The 23,489-nt window shown below is 39.8% G+C and overlaps 2 protein-coding genes across 2 annotated transcripts; both read left to right on the forward strand.

Moving 5' to 3' along the window:
- Positions 1-2,341: 2,341 nt before the first annotated feature.
- Positions 2,342-2,779, forward strand: LOC121054488. The gene has a single exon (XM_040524386.1). It carries the CDS (start codon positions 2,342-2,344, stop codon positions 2,777-2,779), a length of 438 nt encoding a protein of 145 aa, XP_040380320.1.
- A 12,978-nt stretch (positions 2,780-15,757) lies between these two features.
- Positions 15,758-16,831, forward strand: LOC102702474 (VQ motif-containing protein 4-like). The gene has a single exon (XM_006655432.3). It carries the CDS (start codon positions 15,845-15,847, stop codon positions 16,610-16,612), a length of 768 nt encoding a protein of 255 aa, XP_006655495.1. The 5' UTR covers positions 15,758-15,844; the 3' UTR covers positions 16,613-16,831.
- Positions 16,832-23,489: the final 6,658 nt, after the last annotated feature.

A 23,489-nucleotide genomic window follows, 5' to 3' on the forward strand; every position in this document is an offset into this window, starting at 1 on the left:
AACAACAAATGACTTAAATATATTTTCGTTTATTTTTTATGTTATACAGTCATCAAATTTTGTGATCTATAAAACATTTAAGTTTAAGAGCATATGTAATGTGGGTTTTGGAGAAGGCTCTAAAGGAGTGAGAAAACTGTAGAACTCATCCTAAACACTGCAGCCACTAGCAAATTAGTTTCTCGATGTTAGAATACGCTAATTTTATTTAACTTTTAGTATTATATTCGTCACCTAAACTATAAAACCATAGATTTTATCAGAGTTTGTCAGGGTTGGCTGACCCTAGTAGGTGTACAATCCGCCTCTGTCTTTGTTACCTTTAGGAGTATTTTGACCCTAGTAGGTGTACAATCCGCCTCTGTCCTTGTTACCTTTAGAAGTATTTATACATTCTAGATGTTTTCACGAGAGACTATCTTTAATATGAAATTTACCCTCACCCATAAAATCTTGTGCAAGAATTGACACTATACATGCTCTTATGACGAGACTACACAAAGCCTCCAATATTCTTTTTTTTCTAAAAGAAAAGGAATTGTTGTTTGCACATCGATGGACACGTATTAAGTCAGCATGGAAATGGCATGTTCGAAAAGAGTAGTTAGCATTCTGTTTAAAAGAGATAGAGGTATATGATGAGCTAATTGCATTGCAGCTAGCACCAGCAAGCCCCGGCCGAACGGCCGACCCTAACCTCCACTGCGACGAAACCACGCGCGCGCAAAAAACCGAGCGTACCGAACATCCGTACCTTACTAAGTTATTCTACACCTCCTTCTTTTTAATACCTCTCAAGACTCATCCCTCATTTCTTTTTGTAGGCCCAAAAATCATCCTCACCTTAATTAAAGGTTGGTCAAAGAGTTCTCCTTGTGGGTCAACCCTCTTATGGGTTTTCTCTCATGTCTATCTAAGCTCATCCTTCGTCTAATAGGAATTCTACAGTAATACGTTCACAAAAAATACAATAACACGATAACTAATTCACAGTAACGTCGAAACATACCTATGAGGGATCTACTTTTTTAAAACATTTTTTTTCTAACAACGTGGTACAAACGTTTTTTAAAAATAATATATGAGGTGAGAGATAAAGTTGTTTAAAGTTTAAAATCTTAAGAAATATCTATAGGATTTGTATTAGTATACACTAATGATATGACAATAACTACAATAACGCTATAACATCATGTTACTATAAAATATATGTACTATTACTGCATAATTGCAGAAATATAGTGATATAAGTACAGTAACGTGTGCGTTGTTGCTATACAATTACAGTAACGTCCATCATGATACAATTATAGTAGAGATATGACTATATACTATTGCTACACTACAACTAATACATGTGGGAGAGCTAAAATGTTGTATTCCTAATTTTTAGAGAGCAATATCCCATGTGTCTTATATTATTTTTTAAAACCGTTTTCACTGCCGTGGTTAAAAAATTGATTTAAAAAACTAGATCCGTCATAGCGTTGTTACTGTTTTATAAGGCGTGTTACTGTATTTTTATCTTCGTGTTACTACACTTTTTAGATAGACGGGACTGGACAAAGGTGAGGTGGGGAGGAACGTTAAAGGATGGGTTTGACCGGTGGGAAAGAGTTTTGACCAGACCATGAGAGAGGTTTTGGCCCTTGAAAGGGGATGGGATGTGTGTTTGGGCCTTGTGAGAGGAGGGGGCATAGAATAGCTTATTCCAAGGTGAGTGTACATATTAGTTTTGCTATATGTAATATAATTTTTATTCACAAATTGCTTTTAGTTTATAAATATGTCATTACGTGTCATGATGTAAATAGTTATTAAAAAATTAAGTTATATTACTCTACAAACATACAAATCAGACTTAACTTTTGCAAGTTGTAAAAAAACAAATTAAACTAAAACTAAAACTAGGAACCCACGTTCATGGTTATATTTGTTTTTTTATAATTTTTAAAAATCAAATTTACATATTTATATATAAAGTGATATATCTCGTATTAATACATAAAAAAGTTTATATTTTTTACTTGCTACTCTCTCCATTTCATAACATAAGGCTTTTTAGTTTACTTAGATTTATATATATATATATATATATATATATATATACACACACACACAATTTAGACGACGCTGGAATGAATTACGATATGAAATCTTTCCCGTAGTCCCATGCACGCATGCCACCCTTCCTTCCACACGAGCGCGCCCAGGAGCGATGACGCCATCGTTGCACGCGCGTGTGCTCACTGTCACATCACATCATTAGCTTCAACTTCACCTCGATTCCTCGTCTTCTCCTCTATATAATAAAACGTCGCCGCACGGGCTCGCCGCGGCCATGGAGGAGTTCCAAGAAGCCGACGTCCTATGGCCGGACCACTACCACCGTGACGACCCCCGCGGCCACCACCGCCAGCAGCAGCAGCAGCAGCAGCAGCGCAGCGAGAGCAGCGCCGCCTCACCGCGCGGTGGCGCGGCGCGTCCAGGCGGCTCGTCGGCGCCCGTGTGCATCCCGGGGAGGATGACGACGACGGCGACGCCGGAGGAGCATGAGGCGGCCTCGTGGGCGCCGGGGGGCAGCGGCCACGGGTGCACGGCGCCGGCGGCGGCGCCGTTCGTGCCGCCGCACGAGGTGGCGGCGGCGAGGGCGCAGCGGTGCTCGGAGGAGAGGGCGGCGTTCTCGGTGTGCGTGGGGAATGGGCGCACGCTCAAGGGCCGCGACCTCCGCTCCGTCCGCACCGCCGTGCTCCGCATGACCGGCTTCCTCGAGACCTGAACACCACAGCGACTTTTCCTTGTTCCTTTTCTTTTTGGAAGAAACCAGTAGGTTGCCGATGAATTTGTGCTTAGTTGCCTATGTATCTGTAGCGAAAATTAATCTGAACTTTTCAAAGTTTGCTAATGAACGACGAATCGTGAACGAATCCGCGACCAATTCTCGTTAATTTCTCAGAAGACGTCTTTGATTTGCATCACTAATAGTATTATCAAAATTCAGACAGACACCCTTCATCCGGTATGGACATCAGGTTGAGCCGTTGAGGTTCGCAACCTATGGCGAACTGGCGTGCGGTGAGGTCGTCGTCGTTGCTGCCAAGCGAGGCGCCGCGGCGGCGGCGCTGCTTTCGCTGCGCAGCCTGTGCTCGCTAATGGCAGCCTGTGCTTTCGCTGCGCAGCTTGGTCACTCCGATAATTAACGACCGCGACTGCCAAATGGTTCCACAACGCCGCGTCAGATGGACGTTGTTGACAGCAACATTTGTTTTTAAATCAAATAACCCCTGTTCGATCTAATGCTACCTCTATTTAAAATATAAACACGTCAGATAGACAGAGAAGATGCAAAAGATTTCCGTGTAGTCGCTTCCGTAGTTAATTTATAAATTTTAAATAGATTAGATTCTTTTTCTAACATCTCATATGCTTTAAAATCATTGGAAAGATTAGTATCATAAAAATTGAATCAGGGTAAAATGCTTATATCATAGTACAAAATTTAAATATTCTAATATTTATATTTTGCAACGAAGGGAGTATTTTCTACGTTGCGCAAGTGGTTTCGCTGTGCTCAGCTGTATCCTGCAGAATGTCTACGTGATGCACCGTTTTTTGTTCGTGTGTGTGTGCACGTCTAGCATGATTAAGCTAATTACGTGTTCCGGTAGGGTTTTACCTATACTCATATACTCATATGTATAAGTCGCAGGTACCTTTCGATGATGGTCAAATTTTTGGTGATTAGAGAGTCCGCTGAGAGGGGAGACGTGTAAAGTATAGAGACTTAGAGAGGCTAATCCTTGGCCTGATAACTAATCATCAGCACCTGGTTACATATGAAATCAATGTGCTGATTAGCTACTGAGTCTTAATTAATTAATAATCCGTGGGCTGAACGGAACCATTTCGCTAGCTACAGCATGACGTTGTCATTCGGGGAATTACTTCTAGCTAGCTATATATGAACTGAAGCATCGTCACTGCACCATGACCGGCAGAGAAAAAAAAATTGCCATCGAAATTTGCTTTCTGCAGCTGTTTCATTATTCTAGATGTTGGGTAATGCAATGGTGTCGTAGTGAATGAGCATTATGTAGGTTGGGTAACATCTGAACATCTTTTGTCCTATCTTTGTCAAAGCATATGCATTTAATATATATGGGTGATGGTTTGGTTTTTCATGGAAAATGCATACATACATATATTTGTAAACGAAAAATAATTTATAAATAGAACTTATATACATATATATACACATATATTTATATTTATATTCTTGACGATTTAAAAGTCAAAGCTAGATAATAAAATTCGGCAAAAATCTAAAATAATAACTTTAAATTTAAGGTGAAAAATCAAATTTTAGCTTACGAGCATAAACAAACAGAAATAAAAAAGATGGGTGTGATAATAAGTGTATGTGGTAATGTTGGATAAGGAGGCTGTACAATCATACAAAGGCAAAAGTTTCATGTATCATTCACGCGCATCACCAAACCGTCGTTGTAGTTGCCCGATAGATATATTACTGTGTAACGTCTTGCTAATACTGTTGTCGTTTCTACTTTCCACTGCCGCAAATGGCTTCACCGGCGATAAAATAGAAATGCGGCTGCCAATCCTCGCGTGGATGTCATTGTTGGCGATCACTCACACGTACCCTCCTCGTCCAAGATACCAACATTTCAAAAGGAATCACCATCACAAAGACGTTTAACTTACTTCTATTTTTCTTTTACAAGAGACGTTACAAATCTTCATTCTACTAACTTAATATTAGTTCATCCTCGCAAAAGAAAATTATATACGGTGGTGTTCTTTTCTTCTTATGATTTTGGATTTTTATATTACCTTATTTTTTTCTGTAGCTATATGAGGCTATAAACAACTGAATTAATAAGAAGTTAAGATTTTGTTTTAGAAAGATCGGATGCTGAATTTTATGTTGACCATTTTCACACAAGATATATAATAATTTAACGGCTCAAAAACGTATCCGCAAAAATACAAAATCTAGAAGAGGAAACGAACAATACTATATATCTATACCACAAATAGGATCCCCTACAGCACTGCACCTGCGATACTGCAGACTGATATATGGACTCGCATGTTAGTCTACAGTATAGTACTGCCAAGGATCTCAACTCTATATACCAAGAATTGTAGTACGGAGTAGGATATAGGATTAATGAATTAATCCGGTTCCCCTGGGCGTTTTGGCAGTTAAAACGAACTTACGGGCCTCGGGCCTCATGCTCATGGATCGCCTCGGCCACTGCTCCCCGTCCGCGTCGCGGCCCGAGAGCCCACATCGCACGGCCCAACAACATCCGTGGGTCGGACCAACAACACGGCTCGCCTCTTCGTCATTCACGCCGCCCGCGCTGGCCTGCGCGAGAGCCGAGCCGGCGGCAGGCGATCACCGGCGGCGGCGGCGTCTTATCGCGCGCGGTGAGTTCCCCGGAACCCCCCTCCTTTATCATGGCGGTCTCACCCGATTTGCACGGCTATCGCCCGATGAGGATTCGAGGATCATTAGTGGGGGGCGGGGGGGGGGGGGGGGGTTGGGTTTCGTTAGGGTTTTAAGAACATCGTGAAGGAGAATCATCTCTAAAGAGAATGGGGATGAAGGTTCAGGCTCTGATGACACACATTCTCGCCTCTTCTGACAATTCAGAATCGTTGAAGGAAAAAAGAGATAAACTGGATGACTTTGGATTACCATCTGAGGACTTGGGGATGATGACCACGATCCAGCACTCGCTGATTCTTGTAAAGATACACCGGAGAAGCTATCAAGTTCAGATGGGCCAGACTTCGCATCTGACTCTGATGATTTTTGTCACAAGATTGCTAAATCTTGTGCCGTGGTAATGCTCTGGAACAAACCACTCTTCGGTCTAAGAGATCAAATTCCATTCTCGATTTAAATCTATAGAAGGCAACTCAAAAAGGCAATAGCGCATCGCAGAGTAGATGTTCTGGGCCAATAATTATCCAGGTCCAGTGGCACATGCTCCTCTCTTTATGTTTTAGAGTCATTGGCTCTAATTTTATCAGAACTAATTGAACATGCTTGACCAATTTCGGTTTCTAACATATTATTACTTGTGTTGTAAATAATTTAGAACGGAGAAATAATATTTTCTCGGGCTGTTAGAGAAAGATTGGCAGAAGAAACTAGTGCTGACATTCTGCTTGGTTTGTACCTCTTCTTGTGTCCTATTGCATGCTTTTCAAATCAGTCTTGTCATTGAGTAATATCCTCAGTATGAATTCATCTAACTGGTTAGCAAGTGGTTTGAAAATACAGAAGGAGATTTTACGGTTCTTTGAAAAGGTAATTGGAGGTATTAAATTTTTAGAGTAAAAATTTGGTACCCTCATATACCTATTAGCCAAAGTTTTTACACTAGAAAATGTTATACACCCCGTTGAGTTTCAAATAAAATATAATACATCAAGTACCTTCTTAAGAATGGTAAAAAAAATAAAGTAGTCACACAAGAGTAACTGTGGTCTGTGACTAAGAGAGTGAGAAGCTTTCACCCAGAAGACCTCCAAGAGAAAGAGAGGAGCTGAGTGGTAGCTAGCATTCAGCTTACAGATACCGACACGATGTTGGAAGAACCTAATGAATGCAAGATAATGTCCAGAAATCTGAATGAAGGTATCAAACAACACAGTCCAGCTAAACAAGACATCAATGACGAGCAGACAAATGGTTGGGTTCATGTTATAACCATGGGTAAGAATACATCCTCAGTAGATGTTGAAAGATAAGTAGACGACAAGATGACTCTGCAGAGGAATAGAGGATCAGGTTCTGGTGCTTGAACTTGCAGAGGAGCCAAGAAAAAAAATTTGCTGTGGGAGCAAAAGGCGAGGAGGAGAGCAGGTGATGTTACTAGCTAAAGAAGAAGCTTGAACTGCTTCTTGAATGGCTGGGGCAGGGGCACCATGGCATCGGTACACCAAATTACAGACTTGAAACGTTACCTTTTTATCTGGGAAAACAATAATGTTTGCTTTGCTATATGCTCCAGCTTTATGTTGGGTGTTGAGAAAACATTATACCATTCTAGTCAACTAATTCTTCTTTCATATCACACTCTCCAGTGCATTTTACTGGTATTAACAGTAGAAAAAAGAGTATTTTTGTATTTTATTAATTACTTGATTAACAATATTTTATAATTTTATATTTTTTTACAATAAAGATCATAATAAAAAAGACGATATTACCCCTTTAAATTTCTACTACACCTAATATTGTTGTTAGTATAATTTAATAACAGATATCTAATAAAAATTCAATAGTGTGGATTAAATTGTACTACCAGTAAAATACACTGGAGTCAGCCCCCTATTTTGTTATATCCTTCTTCGGGTCAGGTGCTGATGAGCACATTGAACTATCCATGTGGCTGAGAGCCCTCACAGCCCAGGCACAACGACGCAATTATCAGGGGCGCGCTCTACCACTGAGCTAATAGCCCGTCGTGCGGGCCTTCCTTTGGGAGGCCTGCTACGCCAAAAGCGAGAAAAACTCCATCCCTTTCCTTTTGACATTCCCATGCCGTCACACCACACGGGGGGGACATGGGGACGTCAAAAAGGGGATCCTATCACTATCAACTAATTTGTTGTGTTTTTTTTAAAACAAAAAAGCTCATGCAAGCCAACTACCTAGCAGTTAGCAGAGAAGCAGCGATTTTCTAACCACGTTTATTTCCACACGAGGGAAAAAAAATCTGTTCCGTTGCTGTGTGCATTCATATGTGATTTATTCTTTTTAACATGCTGTTGAATTATGACCTTGTTAAATAGGACATGATACCTAACATAGCGATGTGTGATCTGAAAATGGTATTGTTCACATGTACCTTTATCTGCATCGATTTTTCACTTGCATTTTTTTCTTGAAATCATCTGTGTCAGGCTTGGCCCCTTGTTTCTTTCGGCCGAACGATGCTGCCTCTGCATGGAGTTGGAATTGTCTTCGCTCCATTGAACCAAACCATCCATTCAAGCTGTCAATATAGTTGAATCCACACGCCATTGTAGAAAGCAGAAACAAATGTCCTTTGCTCAGGGAATGTCTTTCAGAAAATGGATGCCTCCTTCAGCCAGTGACCCCTCTCTTGGTCCCAGGTTCTGATGGTCCTTCAGCATTTTTGTCAATGGGTGGTGGTGAGTCCTATTCCAGTACAACTTGAATTTCACTTCTCTCATAGCTGCCCCCAGTACAACTTGAGCCCAAAAAATGGCGTCTTTTTCACTCCATTAATGGTACGGTGAGGTAAGTTCTCATCACGCATCAAAATTATTCACCAAAAAGAAGTAAAAATTTCCAACCTGCGGCACCCAAGTTTTCAGACCTCTCTCTCTCTCATTCTATAGACGAGCCCAAAAAATGGCGTCTTGTTCACTCCATCAATGGTAGCCAGGACATCTTCAGACGAACGGCGTGCCGCTCCATTACTACAGGTGAGCTGAGCTGATTATACATGTGGCCTTTACTGCTCTTTGTTTTGGCATGTAGAAACAATGAGCTCATTGGATTCCTCAGTGCTAGATGGATTGACTCGTGAGCCAGTGAATCTATAGCAGCAGGTGTTGGAAGAGTGAGATCTTAGCTGGAAGAAGAACCTGGTGCTAGATTTTTATCTTTTCAGTCGTCAGAAGGGCATCTGGTTCTGGTCCTCCACCTGAATGGTCCAATCAGAGTAAGAACGAGAACCAAAAAAATCAAGTCAATAAATCCACAGATGCATGATAGGTGAGCTTCACAAGAACACAACTATCCTGGAGACTGAAGAAAGTGAAGGATGGGTACAACAAAAAAGAGAAAAAAACCGTGTGTAGTCCACTACAGGTATGATGCTTTCTCTCTACGCTTTGGTTTGCCAATTTGCATAGCCCACCCAAAGCTTCATTGGCAATTGGCACCAAACTGCTCCTTGCAGTACAGAAGACAAGAGAAACAGTATAGCAAGTAAGATGAGCAGTGATAGTAAAGTGTTGAGAACAAAGAAAAAGTTGTGAGTAGCGATCAGTACCGCATACTGTTTGGGAGCTATGAGAGCAGGTACAATAGCATAGCAGGCTATAAGCTAGCTATAAACATATTTTAAAGAGGTAAGAGATGAGAGAATAGAAGTGAACTATAAATTTGTAATCAACTGCAGCATGGACTTTAAGACACAGTGTGTATGACATGTGGAACATGGTAATATATATTTTGTAACTAGTTATTGTATGAATTGACTATACATAAATTAGAGCGAGTAATTAGCTATACTATTGAACTTGCTCTGAGAGAGTCAACGAGAGCTGGCCAGGTAGGCCAGCTAATAACTAAAGAGTGTGTGTGTGACTGAGGAGTGAGCTAAGTGTGGACAGCGAGTGTGGTCCAGATGGAGCAGCCTCACCAAGGTCCATGTTAGATGTAGAAATGTGTGGTTGCACAGTTGGTTTCCTGGGGGTCAAAGAAGGTTTAATGGCCCAGGGTTAGCTTAGCTCACAACACAAAGGCCAGGCTAATATCTCATTTCCTTTCTTCTCTTCCTAGTGGGAACACCACCATGGCCTGGTTTTCAACTTATTAGAACTTACGGAATCTGCGAAAGGAATATGTGTTGGACCCACCATGCATGAATGCAACACATGATTGTCTCTAACTCAACTCCCAAAGGGGTGATTGTTTCACTGTAAACCAAATGGCATATTTATAAATAAAAAATAATTTATAAATAAAATCTTTATATATATATTCTTAGAATAATTTGTGAATACAAATTTTATAAACTTTGATGAAAAAACTTAAAATCAACTCTAAATTTAAGATTAAAATTTTAAATTTTAACTTATAAATATAAGTGGAAACGAAAAGGTAGGGCTGCAAATGTTCGATACCCTCTTGGACACGGTTAGGCGGGGCCTATGGAACCGTGGAATTTTCTCCGTCAATATGGAATTGAGCTGTCTTATGAAATTGCTGCAAAAGCCTGCCTAATCGCAAGTGTTATTGCAAGAAGTGGCTTTATCAACAAAAGCTAAGGCCTCCTTTGAAACACAAATTTTATAGGATTGTTCAGTTCCTCTAAGATTCCCTCCAGATTTGTCAAAACTAAATAGGCACTTAACATGTTCGGACTAGTCGATCTTCGCGAATTCATCTTTGTGTAATGCTTGTTTATATACCAGCTTATCTATAATAATAATAATAATAATAATAATAATAATAATAATAATAATAATAATCATAATCATGATGAATTTGTCACCGTTACCATCTCTATGAAGTTGATATTCTATCGGCATAACATGTACGAATACTCTAGTTTTTTTATGCACAACTTACGACTCAATTTTCTAAGCATAGTATTTTTCAGATAAAATATGTTTTTTTATTTTCTAAACATAATACAACATATGCATGATCTTGTTTCAACCAACTAAAAATATTATTTTCAACAAAACTTAATTTTTCTATTTTCAATAACAAGTTGCAATATAGATATTTAGTAAGATAAAATGTTAATACCTCCTTTTAAACGAAGGAATTTTGAAAAGGTTTTCTGGGAATCAAACTAAGTTACGTGGAAACCATGTTAAGATTATACTCTCCAAAGAAATCCCGATCCTAAATAGACACACAACATTTTCATTTAGCTTGAGTAGAAATCACTTTTGTTTCAACTTATAAGATGTTGATATTCTTATATTTATAAATATAAATACTGATAAATCTTATAAATGTTATAATCAAGGAAAAATCAAATCTGAAAAAAATCAAAACATGTTGTAGTAACGGATGGAGTCCTAATAAAGAACAGAAACACCCTCATATTTTCATTTTTCTTATACTTAAACTAAAAATTGAATTTTCAACATTAAATTTAAAATTAAAGTTTGGGTTTTTATCCAAATTTAGTTTTAATCATAGCTTTAATATCACTATAAATACATATAATAGTTCTATTCGTAAATATTTTGTGTTCGTAAATATGGCATGTGGCAATCAGCCGAAGACGACTTCACTCGGCGCGACGGATCTTGGGTTTGACGAAGGGCTTCGATGATTTTGATACGCCTGGTCTCCCTGCCGGCGACGGCAGCGACGCCGACAACCAACCCAGCCCGGTGGAAAGCAAGGCGAGGCGCTCAGGGCTTTTTGACGGCGAGCGGGAGTGGCGGTGGCCATTGCGTGGGATGGGATTCGGCGATCGATCTGCCTGTTCGCTGCCCGACCGACTCGGTGGTCGCCTCGCCGCCTCGCGCCACCTGTCGTGCCTGCGCCTCCCCCCCGCTTTTGCCGTGGTTTTCGGCAACACGGCGCCTGTTTCTCCTCGTTGGTCTCCGGTTTCGTTTGCTTTGAAACGATATACAAAAAGATCTTTTTACAGAGGGAGGACTGGTCATATGGAACATAGAAAATCTGCGTGTATTTTGTCTATTTTTCGTAGAGAAACGTGATGTTTAATCGAGTCGGAGTTTTTCTTTTTACCGAATCCGCTGCTGCTACTAAAGAGAAGGTTGACTATGCCTAATTTGAATGACGCAAAAAAAAAGGAGGAAATGAGTGTCAACCGGCTGGGTGAGTGTGTCTTGGCGAAAGATGTGAGCCACTTATTACACTGTGTTCTGCCTTTTAGCCCTCGTTGTGATCTTCCGAGATTTATCAATTGTGGCTAGCGGCATCCATTTTATTGTTCCTTTAAACTTTTTGGACAGCAAGCACATTATTAGTGTGTGACTTTCTATGCCGTGGACTTGAAAATAACCCAAGTGTCTCTTATCTAATAACAGATGGTTAAAAACGAGAGTATTTGGAGGTAAAGCAAACAACAAATTTGAACGAAAGATAACTAATTAAACAAGCACGTCAACACTATAAAATGGTCAAGTGTTTTAGGATGGGACGACTACTACTAGCCAGTGGTGCATTGAACCAGCCGGAACCGGAATAGGCGCCCATTTTGCTCTCGTGTGGCCGTCAAAACTGGAATCGGATGCCCGGTTTCACGGTTCATCTTTTCATCGTGCGTCATATCTTGCATCTAGAACATGGCATTTCCGGTCTCTTTGATTACGCACGGTCGCAGTTAAAATCTCCCCATTTATGTTCATTATTATGCTGTAGTGTAGCACTAGTATTGGTCTACCATATAGTGCAGTAGTGCTCTGAGTATTGATGTGTAGCATTCGTGCTGTTTTGCTACGGCACGGGGCTGTACTCACCGGCGCACTAATGCAGGAATTTTTTTTTAAAAAAAAGAGGTTAATTAACTTGTGCAGTGCAGGCAATGTCCTGGGAAAAGCATTCATTCTGTGATTAATTGTTGCTAGCCCCACATTAGGACTCCCTAAATGAAAGGGAAGCTTTTTTTTTTCTTTCGTGAAAAGGATTTTGCCAAGAGAAATGGATGTGATCGATCCAATAAGTCCATACCAAAATTTAAATTCTAAAACTTAAATAGAAGTTGATTTTCCATTTTCCCACTATAGTCTCGTTTTTGGCATATTCTTTTAAGTTAATAAGAACAAATATATTAAAACTTTACCTATAAATTATTTTGTATTTACTTGTTCTACGGCTTTACAGCTCTAGACCAAACGATGAGGGTAATTCCCACTTTCACCAAACCTTTTTTTTCTAAAAAAAAAAGAAGAAAGTAAGCTTTCAAAATCTAGAAGTGTATAAGAAACAATGTAGTTCAAGTAGAAGACGAGTAAAAATTTTGCATCCCGTAGCTATCAAGCTATGCTCAGACAAGACTCCCACAATAATCCATGTCCTAGTAAAGTATTACTAGTATCACACTGAAGACGTAAAACACAAGGGAACATAAGAATGCCAAGTCCAAACTAAACACACGCATATTACCACTGTGATAGAAATTCCTGGGCAGCCCAATCATTTCTTTTTCTTGTAGTTATGAGCCAAAATTTAGATTTTTTTAATTTGGTATTTTTTTATCGTAATTTTTTTAGCCTTAACTTTTATATCACTAAAAACATGTATATAAAATTTTTATTCATAAATTATTTTTTATTTACAAATATACCGTTACAATCATCCCCTAAATCTATACGGAAAGAGAAAATTGACATGACATTCACCAGCTTTCACAGAGTCCCATAAGCCACAGAAAGCAAGGGCGTAGTACCACCGGTTTCCACCATGATAGGGACTACTCCAAACCTTCTCACTACCACTACACTCCGATTCCTACTCCTCGTCGTCGTCGTCTTCGTCTTCGTCTTCGTCCTGCCGGTACGTGCATGCGTGCATGGACGTTACACTGAAATTCCAGTACGTGGTGGTAGTAGTAACCCATTTCACCTAGGCACCTAACCGCTGCTGCTGCTGCTCACCAATTCGGCAACCACACGGTGAAGCAGAAACGCGGAGTCAGGCAGGTACTCCATCGGTTTTAAAAGCCACTTGAGTGATCAAATTTTGACTTGCTTATATACTCTTTTAAGCATATAAGTGCTGAATTATCACACATAGAAAATATATATACTAATTCATCAATAAATTTAAAGTAATAAAAATTATATAATACTGTACTCCGTATAAAGCAAAGCGACCGGATACACGGTGACGCGCGAAAGTGAGTCTGGCGAGGAAGGAAGGAAGCATCTTTTTGTCCGTGGAGAGCAAGCGGCTGATGGGGGTCAAGGCCGGACGTTGCCCAAGTCAATGCATGCAACCTTTTTCTTCGGCAAAAGCATCTTTCCACTTCTCTTTCCCGTTTTGATATTTCTCTCTACAAATTCTTCTTGTTTGTTAGGCGAGGAGGATGGCAGATGGCTTTCCGGATAAATACCGGAATATTATGGTTTTACAGTACTGTCTTTACTCATAAGCTGGTTCTACGATTTTGGTTGTGTTATTTTGTCCATATTAGTACCAGTTTTTTCTAGCATTTGCGTGTGAGTTTTTTTAAATGGCTAAACAATGTTATTTTTACAAAATATTTCTATATAAAAATTCATAGTTTTATATTTCTAAAGTATTTTTGACTTTGTCGTAGTTAATTTTATTATTTATATTATTATATAGCTATTAGAAATTTAGATAATCTTTTATATCTCATCAAATATAAAAAAACGAGGCTCGTGATGTTTTATTTTCGGCACTAATGGCCGTTGTCTCTATGGCATCTTTGTAGTCGCTGATCAGGGCAGCAATGTGGTATTTCTAATGAACATATTCATGCTCTTATAGATGAAGTTATGGAGAAGATGACCAATAAATTAAATGATAGCAAATATTGCATATTTTAAGATGCATACACGCGAATAAATAAATCAAACATAACCATAAGAAATCTAGAGCAATAAGCCACATGCTATACTTACAAGTGAGGAAACTTCTCACTGATTAGCGCGACGATGGACGACAACACAGTCATTCCATAATTAGTTGGTTATTATTCATCCGAAGACTTGACCGATGTGGAATTTGATGAGAAATCAAGCCAAGAAAAGGACGATAATTTCACACACCTAAAGGACGATAATTTCAGACACCTGAATGCCCTTCAATACTACTGCTTTATGCTTGCTTCTCCTTTTGTACAGCAACACAGTTTCCAATGCAAATGTCCCATTATTTATTTATACAATTACAAATTTATTATATGATACATTAAAGAGCATTTTTTTATTGTTAAGTATGTATCATGAGGTATCACTATTTTCTATATAAAATTTGTTACCTTTTATTATCTAAGGTACCAAGAGATATCAAATTTAGAAAACAGTGGTAACTCATGAAAACCTCAAGTATGGAAAAATTATTCTTAAATATATGACTATATAAGAGTATTTTTATGAAAAATATATTAATATTATGTGGGTATACATTAAATCTTGGTAAATGTTAATCTACTAGGAGTTTAAGAAATCGAGGTTTGACACGTTTTAGAGCACCATCCTTGTGATAAGAAATATAGTATGCGATACAGAACAATCTTTAGTTTGAGTGGAATGGCAAATTGCCCGTTTTGGTTTTCCCTCTTCGTATATTGTGTCTTCCACTTGAATCTAAAATATCTTTAAAAGTAGAATAATATTTTTAAGCATCTCCTAAACAATTCTGAAGCAAAAAATATAGACACTTATCAAGCTACTAATTTACATAGAAAAACATATCTATAACTAATTAAAAGACACAGTCATCCATCCGACCCTATGATCATGGGTCACTCCATAGATAATTTAGGATAGACTCTAATTTAACTAACTAAATTAAATAGCATTATAAAATAAAATTTAGTTTATTTATTTAAACTAGAGTCGACTTTAAATTAATCGTGGTGCGATAAGCGTTATCTCTAACTCCATCTTATCTCTTTGCACGCAACCTTTTTTTTGACTACTTTCTTATAACCATTGACTTCAATAAAAATAGGACAAGAAAAAAGTCTGGTTAGAAAAAAATTCTATAAACCAATACAACTTGCCCTTAATTATATATATATATATATATATGTTACAATGTAGAGACATATTGGTATACTTTAAAATTCGCAAAACAGTTTCACTAATCCAACCACACTAGTCCAGTAACTCCCACCAACCACAACAAAAACCTCAAAACAGACCATCCAGACTCATACAGAAACAGTCAAACTGAAAACCAGCAAGAAAACATGTTAGAAGAAAAACATAAAATTAATAATAATAAATAATAATAATAACAGAGAGGCAGAGACAGCAGACGAGCACCCATCCAAACACCAAGTCGCATCAACATTTCAACTGTAACCTCTCCCTTCTTATTCCCACACTTCTCCATTCTCTCCTCCGCGCTCAGGCCACGATGGAAGTTGCTGCCGCGAAGCAACTCCTCCCGTCCATGGCGCGGGACCCCAACTCCCCCTCCTCCTCCACCTCCTCGTCTTCCCCGTCCTCCGCCGCGGCCTCCCCGACGACGGCGGCCTCCCACCACCGGCTGCCTTCTTCTTCCCACTCCCAAGCACTCCCGCCTTCGCCCAGGCCTGTCACCGTCCCGCGTACCATCGACACCACCCCGTTCCCCACCACGTTCGTCCAGGCCGACACCGCCTCCTTCAAGCAGGTCGTCCAGATGCTCACCGGCTCCGACACGCCGTCGTCGACCCAGAGCCAGAGGCCGCCGGCCAAGAGCCACCACCAGCACGGTGGTGGTGGCGGGCAAGCCGGTGGTGTCGCCTCCTGCCGGCCCAAGAAGCCGGCGTTCAAGCTGTACGAGCGCCGGAGCGTCCACAAGAACCTGAAGATGATCGCGCCGCTCGCGATGGCGGCGGCCGCGGCGGCGGGGGCGTCGCCGAGGAAGGCGGCGCAGGAGGTGCTGTCGCCGAGCGTGCTCGACTTCCCGTCCCTGGCGCTCAGCCCTGTCACGCCGCTGGTGGCCGACCCCTTCAACCGGTCCCCGGCGTCGGCGTCGGCGTCGGCTTCACCGGCGGAGGAGGAGGCGGCGGCCATCGCGCAGAAGGGGTTCTTCCTGCACCCGTCGCCGAGGAGCGCCGAGCCGCCGCGGCTCCTGCCGCTCTTCCCCGTCACGTCCCCGAGGGTTGCCACCGCCGCCGCCTCGCCGGCGTTGCAGTGATCAGCCTACGCACGTCGCCGCTGCTAGATTAATTATATATGAGCACTGCTCCGCAGTATGTATTGTTCGTACTCGTTCTTGGTGCTTGCTGTAATTTTTTCTCACTTCATTGAGCGATTGCTCGCCAAGAAACAACGGAAAGAAACAATCTTTGAGTTCTAGCTGTGCCTAATTCAGCCTCTGTTTACGCCACTAATTCTGCTGATTAATTTCATTTGGTTCTTTCATCCAATTCTTTCTCCTCTCATCAAAGGAACACGTCTCTGTGCCACCTGATTCTTCCGCTCCTTCTTTTCGCTTATCTTTGAACTGCAAAGATTCCTTTTTGCAATTTTCGGATGTCCTCCAAATCTAGTTGTCTGATGCAACAAGAAATGCTTGCACGGATGTGCACAACAATCAAGCAGCACCACCAACCGCGATGAAATTAAGAGTAATACACTAGTCCTGCAAAGTCCAAAAAGATACCCAAAAAAAACTGAATAATGACTACTGTAAAGTCTTCATCTTTTTTTTTACTGAACTTCAATTTCCTGTCACTAAAGAGTTTTGACGGTTTTTTACTTGTTCATGCATTAATCATTTACCCTGCCGGGGTTAGGAGATGGCGTTCGTTTTCATCTATCGCCATCAACAAAACAGTGGTTGGACTGACCGTTTGACCAGTATGCAATTTGGAGTTGTGGTGCGCCGGCGACTCGCGTCGACTGATGGCCGGCACTCCAACCTTCCGGTGCCCTCTAGTGGAGAAAAGAAAGGCAGTAGGCAGCCTGCCAGACTCAATGGTCATGTGCATGGCACTTTGGCATGGAATGGGTACAAAGAATTAGTCCTCAAATAAGTTGAAGAAACAATACAATTACTTTGAAAAAAAAGTTTTAGGAAGCTATACATGGAACAGTGTTCACCGTTCACCAAGGAACACCCTCATGCCTTGTACGTGGAGTAGAGTTGCATTCTCCTGGCAGTTCATCCAAAAGCTCTTAATAGGTAAGATTGACAATATTATCATTCTTAATAGAGTAAATTTCACAAAACACCACAATAACATAAAAAAATATATAGATTGAGTGTACCGCAAAACTACAGATTTAACACTAACTTTTTTTTACAAAACTATAGATGTAGCATTAATTTTATCACAAAACTAAACTTTTGTAACTTAAACAAGACAATAATGAAACTCTAAAACATGTAGTTCTTTAATAACTCACCAGTAATAAATCTATAGTTTGTAATACAAGATCTTAAATTGTAGTTTTTTGAGAAGTTTGGTGCTAAATATTAATTCTTTTGATACATAAACTTAAATATATAGCTTTACGATAATTTAGTCAAAATACTTGTAGTTTTATAAAATTTACTCTTCTAGTAAAAATACCAGAAAATATCATATTTTTTAAAGTTTTTTTTACCATCCTTGATATGTAACTTGAGGTATCACATTTTTCTTGGTACCTTAGAGAACCAAATTTGTATACTAAAAATTTGATTTCTCGATGCACTTTCTTTGGAATCGTACAATTTACCTAGTTTCTAAATATTAATACCTAGAGGTACCAGGTTAGATGGAGATACCAAAAGTTTAGAAAATTTTATGGTCCTTAAGTTTCTTTAGGTTGTAAAAGATTGATACCTTGAGATATCTAGTATATGTATGTACAAGTTCCCATACTGAAAACATGGTACCTTTAGATAAGAGGAACAGTAAAAGAACTCTAAAATTTTGAACTAATAATTTGGTACTACAATCACTTTCTAAAGAACCATTAATTTTCTCTAGTAAGAAATATTGCAAGTTACAGACAAATTTTATGGCTAATTTTTTAATGTTTTGTATTATCACTGATTTACAAATTAGTGTGGAAAAACGTACCTCTAAAAGAGCTCTAGAATTAAAATTTAAAATTTTAGCTAGACCCCATACCGATGAGCCAGCAAGAAGACTATAAGTGTAATTGGACAGAATATTAAGAAAACAAAAATAGAGAGAGGGTAGCGCAGGGACCAGGGAGAGAGAGAGGAGGGCTCCTAGCTCCACTTAGTCTACCTTGTTTTGTTAGATGAAAATGAAAGCCAAAAGATTATCTATTTTTTAATAGCTATTGCATAATATAATATTAAAATTAACTATTATAAAGTTAAAAATCTGATGAAAAATACGAGAGGATCAACTTATATATAAATTATTTTTAAAAAATAACTAGTTGAGAAATAGCCTTTATTCACTGTTTATACCAGCTGGCCGGAGCTGAGTAGACCGGAAGGCAAGAGGAAGAGGAAGAAACCCGATCCAGCCCCACCACGCACAACCAAGCTTCTCTCGCGGCTCGTCTTCTCACCCTCACCTCGCGTCGATCTCTTTCCAACGACGTGGCCACCACCATGAGCACGAGCTGCTCGCTCTCCCAGCCTCGGACTCGTCAAAACGTCCATCAGTTCATCCATCTGTCCAATTTACCTGCAATTTTCAATCGCCACCTGCCTGCTGCCGACTAGCTTGCAGTGTCAAGCATGCAGCATAGACCGATTCAGTTAGCTCCTAGCTAATTCATTCCATCGAGAGCTTTAATTAGGTCAGAAATATTTGCATCCCCGATTAAATGCACATCGTTTTCGGTAGGAAATAGCCTGGAGCTTCTGCTCTTTTCACTGTCGTGCAGGTTTAGTCAGCACGACGAACTGAAATCAGTGGAAGCATCTGCAATGATCTTTTCCTAATTGTGTGTGCACAAAGTCGCTGAATCAATCGGTGTAGCTAATTAGCAGTTCAGTGACGCGTCCATCACTGCGATCAACATGAGCAGCGGCATCGTCCTTGGACTGTGCGTGCCCTTCGCCGTTGCTTTCGTGTAAGATCGATGACGGCTCGGAGAAGCCGCCACAAAGCTGGGTTTAGAGGCTAAGCGAGGTGAAACGTCTTGCCATCAACTCAATCGACAAAAAAAAGAAGGCACGCGTTTGTTTCGTAGGAGTGAAGAAAGTTTCACGCTCTTTTCGCGTTCGTCTGCTCGACCTTTTGCATCCCAATTTCTCTGCACAAGTGTACTGCCTACCATAGCTGCCATTACGCACATCTCTCTCACCGTCGTGGTCGTCGTCGTCGTCTCCGTTTCAGTGTTACTAGTCATCCATGGAATAAAAATTACAGCGAAATGGATCAGCAATTGGCCGGGCTTCTCGTCGACAATGATCTTAGACGACCATGGGCTCTGTTCTTGCATTGTCCTTGGTAATTTTTACTGCTTCTTCGTGTCGAACTGAAAGGTCAGAAAAGGCTGCAGGGCACGACATAGACCGACGTCAGAGACAAAGATAAGGAAGGGAACGGTTACAATTATGTCCTGATCGTGACACACGCAGGCACACACACATAGTTTGGAACTTGGATACCGGCATCGACGACGTTGTGAAACGCATAGCTTTGGTGTGCCTTCTTAATTGACTTTGAGCAAGGAAGCTGTGGGTTGGCAACTTGTCATATGTGTTTGATCACTTCAGGCCATGAGATCACTCACGTTTGTGTTCTGCTCAGCTGCTTGTGGAGCTATCTCGTTGTTAATGTGAGATTTAGGACAGGCCAAGCTACTAACTACTGAAATATATTTGGTTTTGATGTGGTCATACTCAAGACTTCAGCTGTACCTCCATTATCTAAATGTACTCAAGACTTCAGAAATGAATCAGGTGCAATGTACATGTATGTATTTAATTGGTTGAAATTCAGAGTCAATTTTCCATTGCAAAGACTATATCTAACCCAAGCTTATGAGATCGTATTAAATTGATGAAATTCAGGGTCAACTGAACAGAACAAAGATTATACCAATCTCCTTTTTATTTCTATGTACTTGTTTGGACAGCGGTGTGCCCGAAAAACTTGTGTACTAGCTATCAATTGATTTTAGTTTTCTCACGCCATTTTCTCAACAGAATTTTTTTTGAAAGGATCAACAGAAAACTGGCAGGCATTTACTATGTCAATTGTGTGATGGCCTGTTATTAATATTCCCTCGAACTGGTCAAGTCTTCTTCAGCAAAAAATGGAGGCAATTTGATGCAAGATTCCTGCTGGGACAACAAATAGAAAACGTAAACTTTAGGTGTTTTGCCTTTCAAGTTCGGGAAGCGTAAGTTTCAACATCACACTAAGCGTGTTTTAGATCGTAAGTCAAATGTTCACAAACATCTCCACTGTATCAAACACACATGCGAACAGCAGATCTCAATCAGTAAACCATCCATGTTCCGACGATCTCCACTATGGACAGAAGTTGAAGATTTACCTTAATACTGCAACGGACTTCTACTACTGTTGTAAAATAAGTTATCTACTACTACTGTTTATCTGTCACTACTAATTCTCTGGTGAAAAACAAACCTTACCCTGATAGAAACTATTACGCTACCAGTTTCTTATCAGTTTTAATCATCTATCTTACATTGCAATATACTTATGAATCATGTGGTTGTTTAGATGGGGGCTTTTTAGCCCCATATCACATCGGATGTTTGGACACTAATTTAAAGTATTAAACATAGACTAATTAAAAAATTAATTTCATAAATGAGAGCTAATCCACGAGACGAATTTTTTGAGCCTAATTAATCTATAATTAGCAAATGTTTACTGTAGCATCACATACGCTAATCATGAATTAATTAGGCTCATTAGATTCGTCTCGCAAATTAGTCCAAGATTATGGATGAGTTTTATTTATAGATTATGTTTACTATTTATAATAAGTGTCCAAACATCCGATATGATTAGGGCCTGGGGCTAAAGTTTAGCCCCTAGAACAAACACGCCATAGTTAGTACTAGTATTGTCAGGTTTCAGGGACGGCAGGCTTGCTTCCTGGTAAGTGCAAGGAAGGTGACAACAGGTTCAGTTCACTGGCTGTCTCCTCTGTTCAGAATCTTTGATGATCTTATCCTGTTGCTAAGCTGTCCGGTCGCACAGGAAAGTGCACAATGTCGGTTAGGGGCTTGGATTACGCGACCTTAATAGCAGAATCATCATGCTGCCTGTGCGCCCTAATTTGGCGCACATTATGGATCGGATCGGTTTAAAGCGCATAAACAAGAACGACCAGCTGTTGGGTTTCCTTGTGGAATTCGTGACTGACATGTGTTCATCGGGCTGCTTCAGGTGAAGCTTCGTCTGCTCCCTTTCAGGTCCACACGCGAGCACATCGTTGGAACAGTATTTTTTTTTTCAAATCATGCACATGCTCTCCTCACATCATTAGAAATGGGGCCTGAAGTTTGAATTATTTAGCCCTTTTTTTTTAGAGGATTTTGCATCATTTTGATGGTGGTCTGTCGAGCCAAGACGAAGTGCAGCTGATCCCAAAGAAAAGGTATTTGCACACAAGCGATTTATGGACTGTGCAGAATAGTGCACACGAATAAAACGACAAGCTGAGCCCATATCCTCCCGAACAAGGCCCATGAAATACCGGCATAGTTACAGCCCATTTGGGGCCGAGCATGAGGCCCACCCGCGGCTTGTACAACCAACGCCCAGCGAGTCTGGCCGCTGGCTGCGGCCTGCTTAGCGGAAGGAGGTTCACCGTACGGGAAGTAGATTATCCAATATGAACTTTCCTTCGCCGTACACGTGGGTGTATAGATATAGATATAGATATAGATATAGATATAGATATAGATATAGATATAGATATAGATATAGATAGAGCGATTCATATGTTAATGATATTGTCTATTAAAGCATCATATTACATGATCTAGATCCATATCACAGCAGAACTAGAGGTGCGCTGGCATGCGTGAGTTGTGTGAAGTGTTTGCAATGTTGTTTTTGGCGCCAAAACTGTGAGGCAACGGTATGATGATAATTGACTATTGTTGTGATTACCGTTCAAAACCGTATAAATTTGAATTTTTAAGATTTGAATATAACCGCCGTGGTTTTGGAAGGGAAATCGCGTGGTATTCAACAATTATCATGATATTATTGATGATAATCGTGAAAATTCTTAATATCGACAATCACGCTGTATATGACGATAATCACGGTTTTAGTTAGAAAACAATGTGATATGTTATTATTATTGTGATATATCACCATAACTTTTTACTATTTTTTTCAAAATATTGAAACCTCGTTTTAAACCATATCTAACTTACCAAAACCACGGCCTGGCGGCTCCAATGATTATCGCAACGATAATCAGTTAATCACGACAACACGAACTCAGACACTCGCTGGTGGGTTTGCAAAGCCGGTCTTTCTCACTGTTTCTTGATGTTTCGATGGGGGTCTAAATCAATTCATGAATTTGTGAGTGTTTTTTATAATTTTAAATTTGAAACGGTAAACTTGATTACAATTCGCACCGTATCTTTTCGCTTATCGCTTATGTTGATGCTTGTAAGCTAAAATTTAAATATTCAATCTTATATTTGAAGTTGATTTTATAGTTTTTTCCAGTAAAGTTTAATTTTTAGCGTTGATCGTTAGATCGCTAAGTATACGTATATAAAATTTTTATTCACAAATTATTTTTTATTTATAAATCCACAGCTTAGAGCATCCCCAACAACTCATTTATCCCATCCTCTATCTTAAAAATAGAGGATGAAAACTACAAATTAAGCTCCAGCAGAACGGCTATCATATATCTATTTTTAGATGTCATCCATATTAGGAGAGAAACTTTATATTTTTTATATTTGGATGATATCTCTTCGTCCTCCAGAGAGATATAGAGGATGTCATATATGGATGATAGTGGAGTACGTAGAGATATAAAGGATGAAACTAGTTTAGAGGATTATCCAAATAAAGATATAGATAACCAAATTTAGATGAGCCGTTGGGATGCTCTTAGATTTTCTTTTTTTTTTCACA

The sequence above is a fragment of the Oryza brachyantha genome, chromosome 5, assembly GCF_000231095.2.
Source record: "Oryza brachyantha chromosome 5, ObraRS2, whole genome shotgun sequence".
Classification (NCBI taxonomy): domain Eukaryota; kingdom Viridiplantae; phylum Streptophyta; class Magnoliopsida; order Poales; family Poaceae; genus Oryza; species Oryza brachyantha.